Raw genomic sequence first — 14,549 nt, forward strand, 5'->3', positions numbered from 1 at the left:
TTCAAAGCCATGTAGGAGATACAAACCAGCATTCCCTCGTGGGTACAGTGAATCCCGTGGAGCACCAACTCAGTACCAGCCTGTGTCCTCGAGTGTAGGAGAAAGTCATGGTCAAGAGAAACAAGAATCCTTCTCTTTGGAAAGCTCACATTCTAGAGCGTCAGGGTCCAATTCGAGATGCCCTTGACCCTGGCCAAGGCAGTATGCTCATAAGGTTGCTTCCTTTATTCATCTGAAGCTGGGTGCTTAAAAAGCTCCTTTTCAGTAGTAGAGACAGCAGGAAGTGGCATGGCCTGTGAGAACCAAGTGAGCCCTTTGGGGTTGGTGGTGACACTAAGGATACAGGTGGCCCATGCCAACAGGCACTCCTCAAGGAGAACCAGATGATGCCTATGGGTTTCAGGAGTTATGAGCTCTTCCTCTCAGAAACCTGCTGGGATGCCCCTTCAGGCTGATGCCTGGTTCATCTCACTTGTACCTGGGTCCCAAGGCAGCACCTCATGCTTGTCTTCAATCCTTCTTGTAGGGATATTGCTGTCCGGAACATCCTGGTGGCCTCCCCTGAGTGTGTGAAGCTGGGGGACTTTGGGCTCTCCCGGTACATTGAGGATGAGGACTACTACAAAGGTGAGGGCTCACCAATTGCCAGCACAATTTGTCAAATTCAAAATCCCAGAGCAAGGAAGCCTGACATTCAGGCAGTCTAGGTCAGTAGTCTCAGGGGAGTAGGAATGGAATTCCAGATCTTACATCCTAAGTAATTCCTGAAAACCCCTTTGTCCACACAAAGCCTCTGTAACTCGCCTCCCCATCAAATGGATGTCCCCCGAGTCCATCAACTTCCGCCGCTTCACAACCGCCAGTGACGTCTGGATGTTTGGTGAGTGGTGATTCGGGGGGACCCAGAAAAGTTCTGTGACCTGGGCAGAAGGACAGCACAGGGAGCAAGGGTCTCGCTTATGTGTCCTTAGGTCCCAGGGGCACTGAGAAGTCCCAAAGGTAGAGAGTCAGTGGAGAACAGAGGTGACATGAGCTAAAGCCTGGTCAGGACAAATTGGGTTTATCTCCCGTGTAAAGACTCTTGGGACAAGCAGGTGTTACATCTGCCATCTCTAAGGACTATGTGGGAAAGACTTCAAGGAATATTCAAAGAAAACTGGCCAGTTTACAAGGAGAGGGATCAGCTGGGTATGATGGACACAGCAGTCTGAACATGGCCCACTGACCCTACAGCTATTTCTGGGAAACTCACTGTTCCTCCTGTCTTTCACCTGAGGAAATCAAGGCTCAGATGATCAGGGGTTTGCCTAAGATCACACAGGCAACAAGTGTCAGTACTAAGGTTAAAACTCCATTTGGAGACACTTGGCTCCTTGCCCTCCCACTCACTCCCCCACGAGAGAGTTCTGACAATCCAGATGATGCCCTCCTCTGGATCCCCAGAATCCTGGTAGCTCCATGGGGAGAGTCCTAGGGAGTAGACCATGGTCCATGTACTGTTAGTATAGGCTAGGATGCCTTGGGTGGATCACTGTGGTGGGTGAGACCTCAGAGGAGGATGCATCTCCTCCAGCTTGGACCAAGTGCCAGTGGCCTCGGTTATCTCTGGGGAGGGCACACTGGTCTCTCCCCTGAGCCCTCCCCACTCTGCTCTCAGCCGTGTGCATGTGGGAGATCCTCAGCTTCGGGAAGCAGCCTTTCTTCTGGCTTGAAAACAAGGATGTCATCGGGGTGCTGGAAAAAGGGGACAGGCTGCCCAAGCCAGACCTCTGTCCACCTGTCCTTTACACGCTCATGACTCGCTGCTGGGACTATGACCCCAGTGACCGCCCCCGCTTCACAGAGATTGTGTGCAGCCTCAGGTAAGCATACCATGGTGAGCCAGGGGTAGAGGATGAGACTTTCTGGCCCTCAACATTCGACGTGGCTGTGGTCACCAGCCCTGCACCGTGGGTGCCCTTGTCCCCCCTTGTCAGACCATAGAGTTCAGGTTAAAGGTGGTGACCTGACCCCTAGTAGTGACAGGTGAAATGGGACTTATACTAGAACTTCTTTCTGATCACCAGAGGGCAGGAGTCCTCCCTTCTAGTAGAAGCACAACAGGTACCAGACAGTGTTGGAGGACAGAAACTTGAGACCAAGTTCACTGTCACACACAAATTCAGAGATGAGGGCAGCCGGGGGAAGCCTTGTTCATTCAGATCCCTCATGGAGCAGACTACTAATAGCCATGCCTTTCTTGCTCTCCCTCTCTATTTGGTAGTCCTTCCCAGTTTTGGAAGAAAGGGGGTGCATTTGACCTGTTACCAAGACTATGACCCAGGAGTCACCTGCCTGTTCTGTTTGGGGATCAGTGGCCTGAGGCTTGGATCCTCCTCAGTGCCTAACTGTTGGTGGTGGTGGGGAAGTTATCTATCTTAGGGATCCAGGGTGGTTCCCCTCTTCCTGAGTGGTCCAACTTCTCCTGGTTTCCTTTAGGGTGGGGATCAGCAGACTTCTGTTAAGGACCCAGATAACAAATATTTGGGACTTTGCAGTCTCCTCAAATCTCTGTTGCAACTGCTTGGCTCTACCATTGCAGCCCAAAGCACTGGTAAAGGAAGATGCTGCCTGTGTTTCATATAGTTCCATCTGCATATGCCCAAACTTGGCATTCATTTTACATGTCATAATTTTTTTAAAAAATCGATCATGAAAAAGCCTATTGGCCATTCTTAATCCGAAACCATTCTAGAATAGGTAGGAGGGCAGGCTTAGCTTGTGGTATTCATTTGCTGGCCTCTGTCTTAGGGAAACTTGCTTAATGATCTTAGATAATATAGCAAATGTGTGTGTGTGTGTGTGTGTGTGTGTGTGTGTATAAATTTGAAGGCACATACCACATGGTATGCACTTGACAATATGTAATACTTAGTGTTGAACATATGGACTCAAAGACCCTGCAGTAATTCCAAGGGTCTCTGAGATGAGAAGAACTGCACTAGGAGAGAAAGGAAGACTTCATTATAGCTGAGAGGACACTGCAGCCCCCGAGCATGCTACAGAGGGTCAAAGAGAGTATCTAATGTCATGGTGAATCTGTGCCCGGGTCATGAACTTAGATGGGACATTGGAAATGTACACAGGGCTTGTTGCCAATAGCTAGTGCAGGAAGGCTAGAGATAGGGGAGGTCACTCTGTGGCCAGCTTCTGCCACCTGTTAGACTGGCTCCCTAAGGATTTCTACCCATTGTCCATTTGTGTGACTCTCCCAAATCTTGGTGCAAGGGTGGCCTCAAGATCTGTATCCTAATCTGTCCCAGGGAGGTGGCCCTCAGTGGGGAGTGTGCAGGTGGATGGGAGCTGGTGGCTCTCATTCTGACCTCTGCTGGCACCAGTGTATTCCCTTTGAACCTGTTTATCTCTATCTGCCCTGAATCCTCGACAGTGACATTTATCAGATGGAGAAGGACATTGCCATAGAGCAGGAAAGGAATGCTCGCTACAGACCCCCAAAAATATTGGAGCCCACTGCCTTTCAAGAACCCCCACCCAAGGTAAGCCAAGCCTGGGCCTCATTAGTCCTGTGGTCACAAAAGAGTCAGGTCCCTTTGTGGCCCAACTGCTCGGAACACAAAGAGCTTGCTTTTCTATAATCCACTTTCAGTTCTGGACCCAACCCCCAATTATCCATAGGTGTCCCACCAAGAGAAATCTGGAGCCAGCACACGACCCGTAGGGAAGCTGGATCAAGAACTGTCCTATACAGTTCCCTGTGGAAGCCTGTGTGCTTCCAGGGATGGCAGATGGGGTATCCATTATAATAAGGAAGGGCAACACCCTGAGCCCCTGAGATTCAGGCTCTGTGTCCATGCCTGCAGTGACAGTCTTGGCCTCAGGATCCAGGTCCCTAATGCCCCACCATCATATGGTTGGGTTTCCAGAAACCAGGCCTGTGTTATCTAGAGCTGAAAAACAAAATACCACCGGCAGAATGATTTAAACAGACATCCAACCCTCACAGTCTCAGAAGCTTGGAAGTTCGCAACCCAGAAAACCTCAAACATAGTCTCTGGTGAGGGTCTGTGGTCCCCCTTTTCCACATCTCTGTGATGAAACACCTGGTAAAAACAATCTAAAGAAGGAGGGGCTTATCTAGACTGTACATCTGAGAATAGAGTCCATCACAGCAGGGAAGGGATAGCAGCCTGAGGTCACATGACAGCTGAGGTCAGTATGCAGAAAGGCAAACGCTGCTTCTGGGGGAGCTTTGCCTTTTCCTGTGGTCCAGAATCCCAGTCCACAAAATGATGTCTTGATATCTAGAGTGACTCTTCTCTCAGCTAATTTAATATAGAAACCCCCTCAAAGACATACCCAGAGTCTTGTCTCTTCGGTGATTCTAGACCTGTCAAATTGACAATCGATATTCACTGTCACAGGGCCCATTCCTAGCTCTCAGAAGGCCTCCTTCTTGCCATGTCTTCACATGCCAGAGAAGATGAGAGAAAATGAGACGGACTCTCTTAGTCTCTAGTGTTGTTCTCATCAGGGCATTAATCCCATCATGGGATGATGTCACCCAACTCTAATCCTCTCTCAAAGGCAGCACCTCCTAACACTGTCACATGGGAGGCAGGATGGATGCCAATATACAATCAAGTATAGTTGGGACTGGGCACAAAGGGTGAATCCATAGCAACACCCACTCTGGTTCAAGGCCATTTCTTGCATGTGCCCCTCTCATCCCTTCCCATCACTAACCATGTAACTAGTGCTCAATGTATGGATGCAAAATCAATCCAATGGTAATTTTGTTCCCATCTCTCCACTGTAAACAAACAGAACTGGCTATGACCTGATATCTCCTTTGGTGTGTCCTTTATGCTGAATGGGAGAATCAGGCTGACACAGCCCCATGTTCTCTTTCTAGCCCAGCCGGCCCAAGTACAGACCCCCTCCACAGACCAACCTGCTGGCTCCTAAGCTGCAGTTCCAGGTAAATGTGTAAGTGGATGGTGGGGAGGTTTGATTCTATCCATGCTCAAGGATCTTCCTGAAATGTCATGCCCACACCCTTGGGGTGTGGCAGCAAATACCTGCTTAGAGGATGGAGATGCCTGGGTTGGCTCTTTCTTGGTAGCCAAGAGAGAATTTAAAAATACATCATCAAAAGAACAGAATTCAGTTCTTCCAGAAGTTCTGCCTGCAGCCCAGTCCAGCCATCTGCAGTGTCTGCTGCTTCCTGTGCATGCCTGCAGCTGCCTTCCTATGTCCCTGGCTTCCCTGACCTCTTACCCTGAGCAGAGCCTCCTGAGAAGGAATTCCAGGGGCTGGTGGTGGATGATGGCCCCATAGGTTTGAGTGTCACACGAGGTCCCATGCAGAGGCTCTGGACAGGACCTAGGTGGCCAGTGAGAGAGCAGGGGCCTATCTAAGCCGTCTGCATCCATCATTGCCAGCCTTGAATCTACCCAAGGCTGTAGCCTGTGACTCATGTAGCCATGCCCTATGTCACTCTCTTGCATCTGGATGAGAGATGGCCCAGCCTCCTGCCTTTCTGTCCCGTACATCCCCTAGCACAGAGTTGTGGCTTCAAAACAGAGCATCCCAAGGGACAAGTACCAATGTTAGCTCTGCTGATGCCCCACCCAGGAAGAGGGAGCCTCCCAGTCATGCTACCCCTGTCAAAAACAAGCCCACCAAGAATAGAAATGTCTTATAGGTAACAATAATGACTGAGAAAGAGAGAGACAGACAGAGAGACAGAGACAGAGACAGACAGAGACAGACGATTCCTGAAAGCAACATGTTGGAAGAAGAAAAACCAATGACCAAAAATTGTTCTCTGACCTCCACAGTCATTACATGGCATGCATGTGAGTGTGTGCACACACACACCCACACACACACACACACACACACACACACACACACACACGTGTGGGCACTCTCACACACACTAAGCTTTAAAAAGCATCTAAATAATATATTGTTAGACTGGAGAGGTGGCGCTGTGAGTAAAACACTTGCTGTGAAAGCTTGAGAGTTGGAGTTTGAAGCCTCAGAGCCCACATAATTGCCAGGTGAGCAGGGTGGTTGTCTGTAATTCCAGCCTTAGGAGGCAGAGATGAGGAATCCCCCAGTGCAAACCAGGGGATTTCGAGAAAGCTCTGGGTTTGACCAAGAGACCATGCCTCAGTGAATAATGTGGAATAGTGACTAAGGATGACTCCTGACATCAAGGCAGGTCCTCCATGTATAATTTAAACACATATGCACACACAGTAAGTAAAATAATTATACGCCAAACACACAAAGAGAGGACACACACACACATACACCAATAATGAAAAATATGAAAAAAAAGAAAAAAGAACAAAGCCCATATCTACATGAAATGGGTACAGACTTTTCTTGTCATTGTTCCCCAAACACTATAGTATGTCACTTACATAGCGTTTACATAGTATTCAATATCATAAGTAATCAGACTGCCTTTCAATACATCAGAGGACAGATGCAGATACACAAATATAACAGCCTTTACTGTAAGGGATTTCAAGTCTAGGGTGCATCCTGGAACCACATATCCCTGGTACACTGTGGGTTAACTGTGTGTGTGTGTGTGTGTGTGTGTGTGTGTGTGTGTGTGTGTGTACACATTCAATTATCTGCAGGTCATCACAGCGTATGTCACATCTATGAAACAAACCCTTTCCAAGGGTCCTGAGGTCCCACCCTGGTCTCAAAAGATGAGTTATCTGTAAGCATCCTCCCATGTGAAGAGCATTGTGCTGGAGGAGTGTCTGGCAGATGAGAGGCCACGTTGCTCCGCCACGTCTCTCCATCAGAACCAGGAAAACAGCATGTCCCATTCTTTATCTGCCATAGTAGAGCAAGTCTGCATTCCCGTGGTGCCCAGTCGTCCTTTTCTGTGCTCTTGTTCGTAGCAGCTAATTGTCTACCCTCTTGCCTTGTCCCTGTGCCTTGTGCTTCTTTGCTTCTCATGACTAGGTCCCCGAGGGTCTGTGTGCCAGCTCTCCTACACTTACCAGCCCCATGGAGTATCCATCTCCTGTTAACTCGCTGCACACCCCACCTCTCCACCGGCACAATGTCTTCAAGCGCCACAGCATGCGGGTAAGATGACTCTGCATGCTGGGTGTCAGCCTTGCCAAGGAGGCTGCTGGAGGGAGGTGGCTTGGGAAGTGCTCCGTGTTTCCATGTGCCGGGCAGACTACCGAGGGCTTCTGTGGTCCTCTTCTCTTTGCAAACACATCAGCTGGACAGGACTGCTTTTGTCCATACTGATGCTGTGATCAATGATGGCAGACTGTCTGTGTCTCTTTCCTGAGTCCTAGGAATCAGGTAATCCAGGCAGTGCAGAGGCTTGTGGGCAGAGCACAGCAGGGCCTGGGGCTGCTGCTGTGGTGTAAAGGGTTGCGGGAGATTCCACTCTGTGCTGCATTCCTGACTGATTGCTTTGGTGGCTAAATCTATCCCTGGAGGAAAGGCCTCCTCCGGGTACCTTTCTTTCCTGCTGCCTTTCTGAATGGTGCTTCTGGGTGTGAGGGGTCGATGCCAGTATGGATACAGGCTCACCAGCCAGTTCCCCTGCAGCCTCTTCCTCTTCCACGAAAACCGAGGCCCTGAAGGCTTCAGGAGCCAGATGGTCGGGTCTTCTGTGCAGAGCATCTTTGCTTGTGGGCAGATGTCCACCCTACCAACCATCTCCTTGTGGTCAGTTGCTGTGAGCGCCTGATATATTTTACTATGCTACAAAACACTTACCATTTTAGCTCTCGCTCTATATGTATGTACATTTCAGACTCAAGATGCATACCTCTAAGGCTTTTCGTGGGGAAAAAATGCATGTTTATTACAACACCTTTGAGAAACACGGGCAATTATGTTGATATGCTTCTGTGTTGCTATTCTTAACTTAGTAAAAAAAAAATCAAACTGAGCATAATTTAGAATTCCAGGCAGTAAGATCTGTTATGAAATCAAATTTCCCTAAACTCACTCTATTTTTCTCTCTTACATTAATTTAACCAATTTCTGACTTCATATGTGCTTAACCATAATTAACCCACAGTTTTCAGCATGTGCTATTAAATTTAGGCAAGGTTCACACCCCCACACACACACCTTGGACCCTTTATTCATAGTTAATTAAGTTTCAGAGAGCCTTGTTTAAAGTGGTGTTCTTTTGGAAAGAGACTATTTAGTGCCTGTGAGGGGAGGTATTGCCTTTGTCTAAGCTGGGCTTAGCAGCCAGGATTTGTTCAGTTCCATAAAGACAGCCAGTGCAGGTCTTTTGTGGCAGGAAATTAGAAGTGATTGTCATAAAAGAACTCTGCCTGAAAGAACATAATGAATAGTCCTTTAAATAAGTAAAAAAGTTAAAAGTAAAACCCCCATTTTATGGTATAGATGAGAAAGTATCTTTCCAGTGACATGCTGAAAAGAGGTAACAGATTTCCCACGAATCTCCCAAAAGCATTTAACAAAGATTTAGAGATGGAAAAAATGATTTCCTCTAGAGCATGGCTCATCTGGAAGTCTGTGGAGCATCACAGGATGGGTGATGGTAGCCACCTCCCTCCTTGGGGATATCGAAACTCAACAACGAAGTTCAGAAAGTTGTACCAGAGTGCTGTCCTGGGTGCTGAAGGAAGAACTGGGACCCTTTGCCTTCAAGGCACAGGTGCAGACTCTGCCTGCATGGCTCCTGGGGGAGATTTAGACAGGGAAAAACTGGAATGCAGAGGATGGACAAAGAAGTGGCAGCACTAGGAGCCAAGGCTGTGTGGTTAAAAAGCTATAGGGTAATGGGGGGGGGTCGGGACTGTTTTGCTAGAACAAGGAAGGTTTTGTGTAGAGGCGTAAATGAGGCAGGAAGGATGAGCCCTAAGTAAATTACAGAAAACAACTCATGAACACCATTCTGTAACACAAGTTCCTGATTCCTTCTAAGAAGTGTAGGTGTCTGTTGCCTAGGAAGAATACCCAGAGTACATTTTGACCAAACTGCAGCATAAAGAGGTTCAAGGTTTAAAGGTTATTATTGGAGTTATTGGAGCTGGGGTGGTAGCTAAATGGACAAAGCACTTGCCATACAAGCCCAGGGACCAGGACTTGGGTCCTCAATTTCACCTAAATGCTGGGTGGTTGTGATGGCCCACCTGTGATTCCAGCTCGGGGAACATAGGGAATCCTGGGAACAAGGTGGCTTGGTAGACTAGCCCATTTCAGTGAGCTCTCAGTTCAAGAGAGAGAGAGAGAGAGAGAGAGAGAGAGAGAGAGAGAGAGAGAGAGAGAGAGAGAGAGAGAGAGAGAGAGAGAGTGACCCTGTGCCTCAAGGGTGTGAAGAACAATTGAGGAAGATGCCTGTCTCCATCTCCAGACTCCACATGCATGTGCTCCTGCAACACATGCCAACATGCATTCACATGTGTGTGCACATGCTTACACAAACTAAGGATAAAACTAAAAACTTCTCCATTTACCCTTTATTATGTCATTTTAAGGCACCAGAACAAGCTTTCCAGCATGTGTTTCCAGTATGGTCAAGCCTGGGCCATACAATGCATATACCCAGTGAGAATCTCTTAAGGCCTAAAGAACTATATAGTAGATTTGGACTCCAGCAACTCATCCTATCAGTATCTAATCTCCCTCAGTCTATGTATCTAACCTTGTATTTAGAATTTTTGACGCCTAAGTTCCACCATTTATTAAAAACCCAAGGTAGCTATAAACCGTAGCAGTCACAGGTATTGGATTTAACTTGAGACATGTTTAACTCTAAAATGTTTACGTTCGCCAGGTAGTGATGGCACATGTCTTTAATCCCAGCACTCAAGAGGCAGAGACAGGTGGATCGCTGTGAGTTCAAGTGAGTTCCAGGACAGCTAGGACTGTTACACAGAGAAACCCTGGCTCAAAAACAAAACAAAAAACCAATTACCTTCATTTTTAGAGCATTGGAGTCCTAGTCTGTTTTCTGCTCCCATAACAATACCCAAAGATGATACTTCACACAAAAAAGAGGTTTATTTAGTTCAGTTTTGGAGTGATAAGAACATGGACAGACCCTGCAAAGCCCCACTGAAGGCTTTCTGGCCTCATCTTACCATGGTAGACAGCATCGTGTTAGGGGCATGGATTATGTGTTCTATTATTTGTTTAACCCTGTAAGAACAGGAACACGGTGTTCTTTAATGTTCTGTTCTCCCAGTTTCTAGCTCTATGCTTGCCACACAACTGTTTAACAAATAGTTGCTGAATGGGTTAGAGCAGTGGTTCTCAACCATCCCAGTGCTGCAACCCTTTAATCCAGTACCTCATGTTGTGCTGACCCCCAACCATAAAATATTTCATTGCTACTTCATAATTGCAATTTTGTTAATGTTATGAAATCATATGTAAATTTGTGTATTTTCCAATGGTCTTATGTGACCCCTATGAAAGGTTCATTTGACACTCCCACCCAGAGGTCATGACCCACAGGTTGAGAACTAATGAACTAGATGACTATTGTAAGAAATCAACACTGGTAATCTGATTCAGCGATGGACAACATGCCCCAATATAACTACGTTTTTTAAAATTTATTTTTTACATTCCAGTCCCAGTTCCAATATAACTATTTTAAAACTATATTGTAACAATCAAGTGTTTTATAAGACTTATTGGAGAACCTGATAGAGGCCTGATAGACATGTGGCTTGTTAAAAGTATATATGATTTTTTTTTATTTAGCATTTTCTTTAAGTGACCTATCAACTGGCCACTTCAAGGGGAAGGGACTGTGTTGATCCACTGTGTGCTTCTGTAACAGGACACCTGAGACTGGGTGATTTATACAGTACAGAAGTTCATTACCTCCAGTTTGGGGAACTGGGAACTCTAGGATCAAGGGCCACCTCTAGTGAGGGCTTTCCTGCTGCTTTCTAATAATGCAGAAGATGTCCTGTGGGGAGAGAGTCCAGAGCGGAAGTGAAGAGGCAAACTCACCCTTTACCAGGAGCCCCTCCCGTGGGAACTTGCCCATACCTGTATTAACGGCATTAATTTGTTCATGAAGTCAACACCTTCATTAAGTCACAGCCACTGTACTGGAAATCAAGTTCCTGACACGTGAAACTTAGGGGGCCACATTCAAGATGGAACCTCTAGTGCTCATGTCACAAGAGGTTCCTGTTACTGGTAAAGGGTTTTGTAATCAAGAGGACACACACAACCTTCTTCCTCCAGTAAACACTGGAGAACAAGGTGACCACTCACAGCAGATGAAAAGCAAAACAGTTCAGAGGGACTGAGACAATAATTATGCAAATGCACCCTGGAAAGGTTGAGGGAAAACTGGAAAGCATCAATACCCACCTAGAGGGATAAAATAAGAGTAGGTTCAAAGCCCCACGGGTGAGTGAAGATGCGAGTTAGGACTAGTAATGAGGAAGAAGCAGTCACCGGTGTCTGTAGAGTCTTATTCATCTTATCTCTTAGCTCATTCACTTCCTTTAACCTCTGGTTATATCATTCAAGCTGCCGCCTTAACCAAGAGTGCATGGTTGATGGGCACAAGCAGTCTTCTACACCTAGAGCTTGAGGTAGCCCCACTGTCTGTAGAAGCTTCCAGACCTGCCACCATAGTGCTTAAATAAAAACATGTTCCAAAGGTTTGGAGATGCTTTGTGTTTCTGAATCTATTAAATGTCAGCAGCCATCACAAATGCCAGCCAAGAAAAACGGTGGATGGTTGAAAATAAAATTTCATTGGCAGATCATGTGACAGTTTAAACCCACTGGTCTGGGATTAGGCATCCTGTTGCAGCCAGGCATGCGGATGAGGCTGAGTCCAGAGCAAAACTGTCTGCATTTGTGGGTTAAGGAGTAGACAAGAAAAGAGCAGCAGGCAATGCCAAGGTTTGGCTCCCCTGGGGCTCTTCAGCAGATCCTCCCTGGTCGGGGCCTAAGGACAGGGCTCATGGCAGTTGTCATCTACACAGGAGGAGGACTTTATCCGTCCCAGTAGCCGAGAAGAGGCCCAGCAGCTGTGGGAGGCAGAGAAGATCAAGATGCGGCAGGTCCTAGACAGACAGCAGAAGCAGATGGCGGAAGACTCCCAGTGGCTGAGGCGGGAAGAGAGATGTTTGGTGAGCGGCTCCCCTCTTTCCCTACCCAATGGCTGAGGTGGGAAGAGAGATGTTTGGTGAGCGGCTCCCCTCTTTCCCTACCCAATGGGGTGGTTGTCCCCTATGCATCCTCCATACTTTCTACTCTGGAACCTAAGTCCTTCCGTTTGGTCTCCTCTGCAGGACCCTATGGTTTATATGAATGACAAGTCCCCGCTGGTAAGTTACCAGGAAAAGTGTCTCAGAGCCACAGCCTGCAGAGCTTATCTACTTAGACCCCTCCACCAGACCCCTGGCTCTGCCTATCTCTGACCCTTAGGTTGACCCTCTGCTTCTCTTCATCTGAAAGCCCGTGGGATTCATATTGTTTGTCTTTTCTTGGGCTTCTAGAAAGGTCACTTGGGGTCAGTAACTCTCAGATCCCTTCACTCATGGCTTGGGGTCAGTAACTCTCAGATCCCTTCACTCATGGCTTGTAATGTCTAAACTGGAAGGATGGGCAATGAGGGAAATGGGTTGTTATCTGGAGGCAGAGTAGTGACCCCCTTATCTCTTCCTTTCTTTACAGACCCCAGAGAAGGAGGCTGGCTACAGTAAGTGCTTCCTCGGGGGCAGTTTCCATCTGGGGTGTGCTGGGGGTATGGTCGTGTCTTTGCTCACTGTCCTGCAAGGAGCAGAGGGTTGTCTGGGTTTAAGAAGGAAAGTACCATTTGCCTTGTTTTATCCTGAATGAGTGGAGTCACTTAGATTTTGGAAAGAGCCTCCCCTTAGCGCTACCCAGTCCCCCACTGTCCATCTACCTCAGCCCTTGCTAGTCTTCCAGAGATGGTGACTTCTTTGGGCCCCCTTTCCTTTTGTCCCCATCTTCATTTCTTAAATAAGTCTGGACCGCTGTTTCTGCTTTCCACTCGCCCTATGGGGAGCCCTTCGTTAGGTCTAGACCTATCTTCCCAGTCCCTGCTGGTCTTCTCCAGGCCAGAGGGATGGAAGATTCAAAGTCACACAGATCTCTCCGAAAGCTTCTACTGAAGGCAAGAAGGGGCAAAGAGTGGAGCTGCTGCAGCTGATGACGATGATGATGATGTTGTTGATGATGATGATGTTGACAATAGTCACAAAGGACTTAGCACAGCCAGGCATAGCTCTAAGTCACTCACAAATGTGGACTCATTTTGTATTATATCAACACTATAGGACTGGTGCAACCTATCTCCATTCCACAGATGAATCAGAGACCTAGGAAAATGAAGCGACTTGTTTAATACCACATGACGACTTACTAATTAACACAGCTCAGATTTCAGGCCAGACGTTCTGGGTTCAAAGGTCCTTTCTGAGATGATGATCTCATTCTCCAGATGAAAATTAAGACTGGGGTGTGTAAATGATTGCCTTGGATGAGTGAGCTGCTGTTCGATTAGAGGCGAGCTTACTGGCTTGCATCTTTGCTGCTATCACAACAGCTCCTCTGGCTGTATGTGCCGTTGTATGTGTCAGCAGCATGACAAACAATCATGCAATCTTAAAATCTACCCCCACCCCGCCCCAGAGCTGCCACTGCACCAGGATGGGCTCCACAGACGGCCACCTGCAGGCTGTGGGCTTCTTGTTCATGGATGCTCAAAGCCAGCATTGCTGCTCCTTGGGAACTTGCCCCATCTCGGAGGAAGCACACCAAGGCTCCCACATTTGTTGCACTATGCACCCCTGCCTTGGCTTTTTCTCTCTATGCCATGGACAAATCTTGTCCCTGGATACTGGAAAGTTAGGAGGCCTGAAACAGTTTTCTCTTTCTGGAATTTGGGGTTTTTGTTTGTTTGTTTGTTTGGGTTTTTCGAGACAGGGTTTCTCTGTATTGTTTTGGAGGCTGTCCTGGAACTCTCTCTGTAGACCAGGCTAGCCTCGAACTCACAGAGATCCTCCTGCCTCTGCCTCCCAAGTGCTGGGATTAAAGGCGTGCACCACCAACTCCCGGCCAGAATTTGGGTTTTACACTCTTGGGATCTCCTGATCCTAGAGGAAGGGAGTTGGCTTGATTACAGGAAAGTAGGAAGAGAAAGACCAGGTACTGAGACCCTCACTTACTCCCTGTCCTTCCTGTTGTAGCGGAGTTCACAGGGCCCCCACAGAAGCCACCACGGCTTGGTGCGCAGGTACGTATTGGGGTTACAACTACCAAAAACCATAGACCTGGAATGCCTTTGGAGATAATCCAGTCCAGTGCCATTGTTGTAGAGAAGCCCCAGACAGCAGATATAAATTGCCTAAGGCCTTATAGCTGACTCATGGCAAAATGTGAAAGGAACCAGTTTTATTTAGCTCCCGGTCTCTTCCCTGACCGGAAACGGTCTCATTGGTTCAGCCTAGTATCAGGAGTATCAGAGCCTCTCGTCTTCCTGAGCCCTTCCCAGGATTACAGCATCC

General features: G+C 47.6%; 1 protein-coding gene across 6 annotated transcripts in view; it reads left to right on the plus strand.

Annotated features, from left to right (window-relative positions):
- Positions 1-14,549, plus strand: part of Ptk2b (protein tyrosine kinase 2 beta) — a 118,384-nt gene that overhangs the window by 100,157 nt on the left and 3,678 nt on the right. For 5 of the 6 annotated variants that reach the window (XM_021230207.2, XM_013117275.3, XM_005075243.4 and 2 more), the window contains 10 exons: positions 527-627; positions 791-880; positions 1,658-1,862; positions 3,428-3,536; positions 4,913-4,978; positions 6,997-7,122; positions 12,000-12,146; positions 12,309-12,344; positions 12,694-12,718; positions 14,232-14,278. In XM_021230207.2, coding sequence (XP_021085866.1) covers positions 527-627; positions 791-880; positions 1,658-1,862; positions 3,428-3,536; positions 4,913-4,978; positions 6,997-7,122; positions 12,000-12,146; positions 12,309-12,344; positions 12,694-12,718; positions 14,232-14,278 — 952 coding nt within the window. The remainder of the gene's footprint in view (positions 1-526; positions 628-790; positions 881-1,657; positions 1,863-3,427; positions 3,537-4,912; positions 4,979-6,996; positions 7,123-11,999; positions 12,147-12,308; positions 12,345-12,693; positions 12,719-14,231; positions 14,279-14,549) is intronic. The other variant, XM_005075245.4, reaches the window with a different exon arrangement.

The sequence above is a fragment of the Mesocricetus auratus genome, unplaced genomic scaffold (genome assembly GCF_017639785.1).
Source record: "Mesocricetus auratus isolate SY011 unplaced genomic scaffold, BCM_Maur_2.0 Super-Scaffold_100707, whole genome shotgun sequence".
Taxonomy (NCBI): domain Eukaryota; kingdom Metazoa; phylum Chordata; class Mammalia; order Rodentia; family Cricetidae; genus Mesocricetus; species Mesocricetus auratus.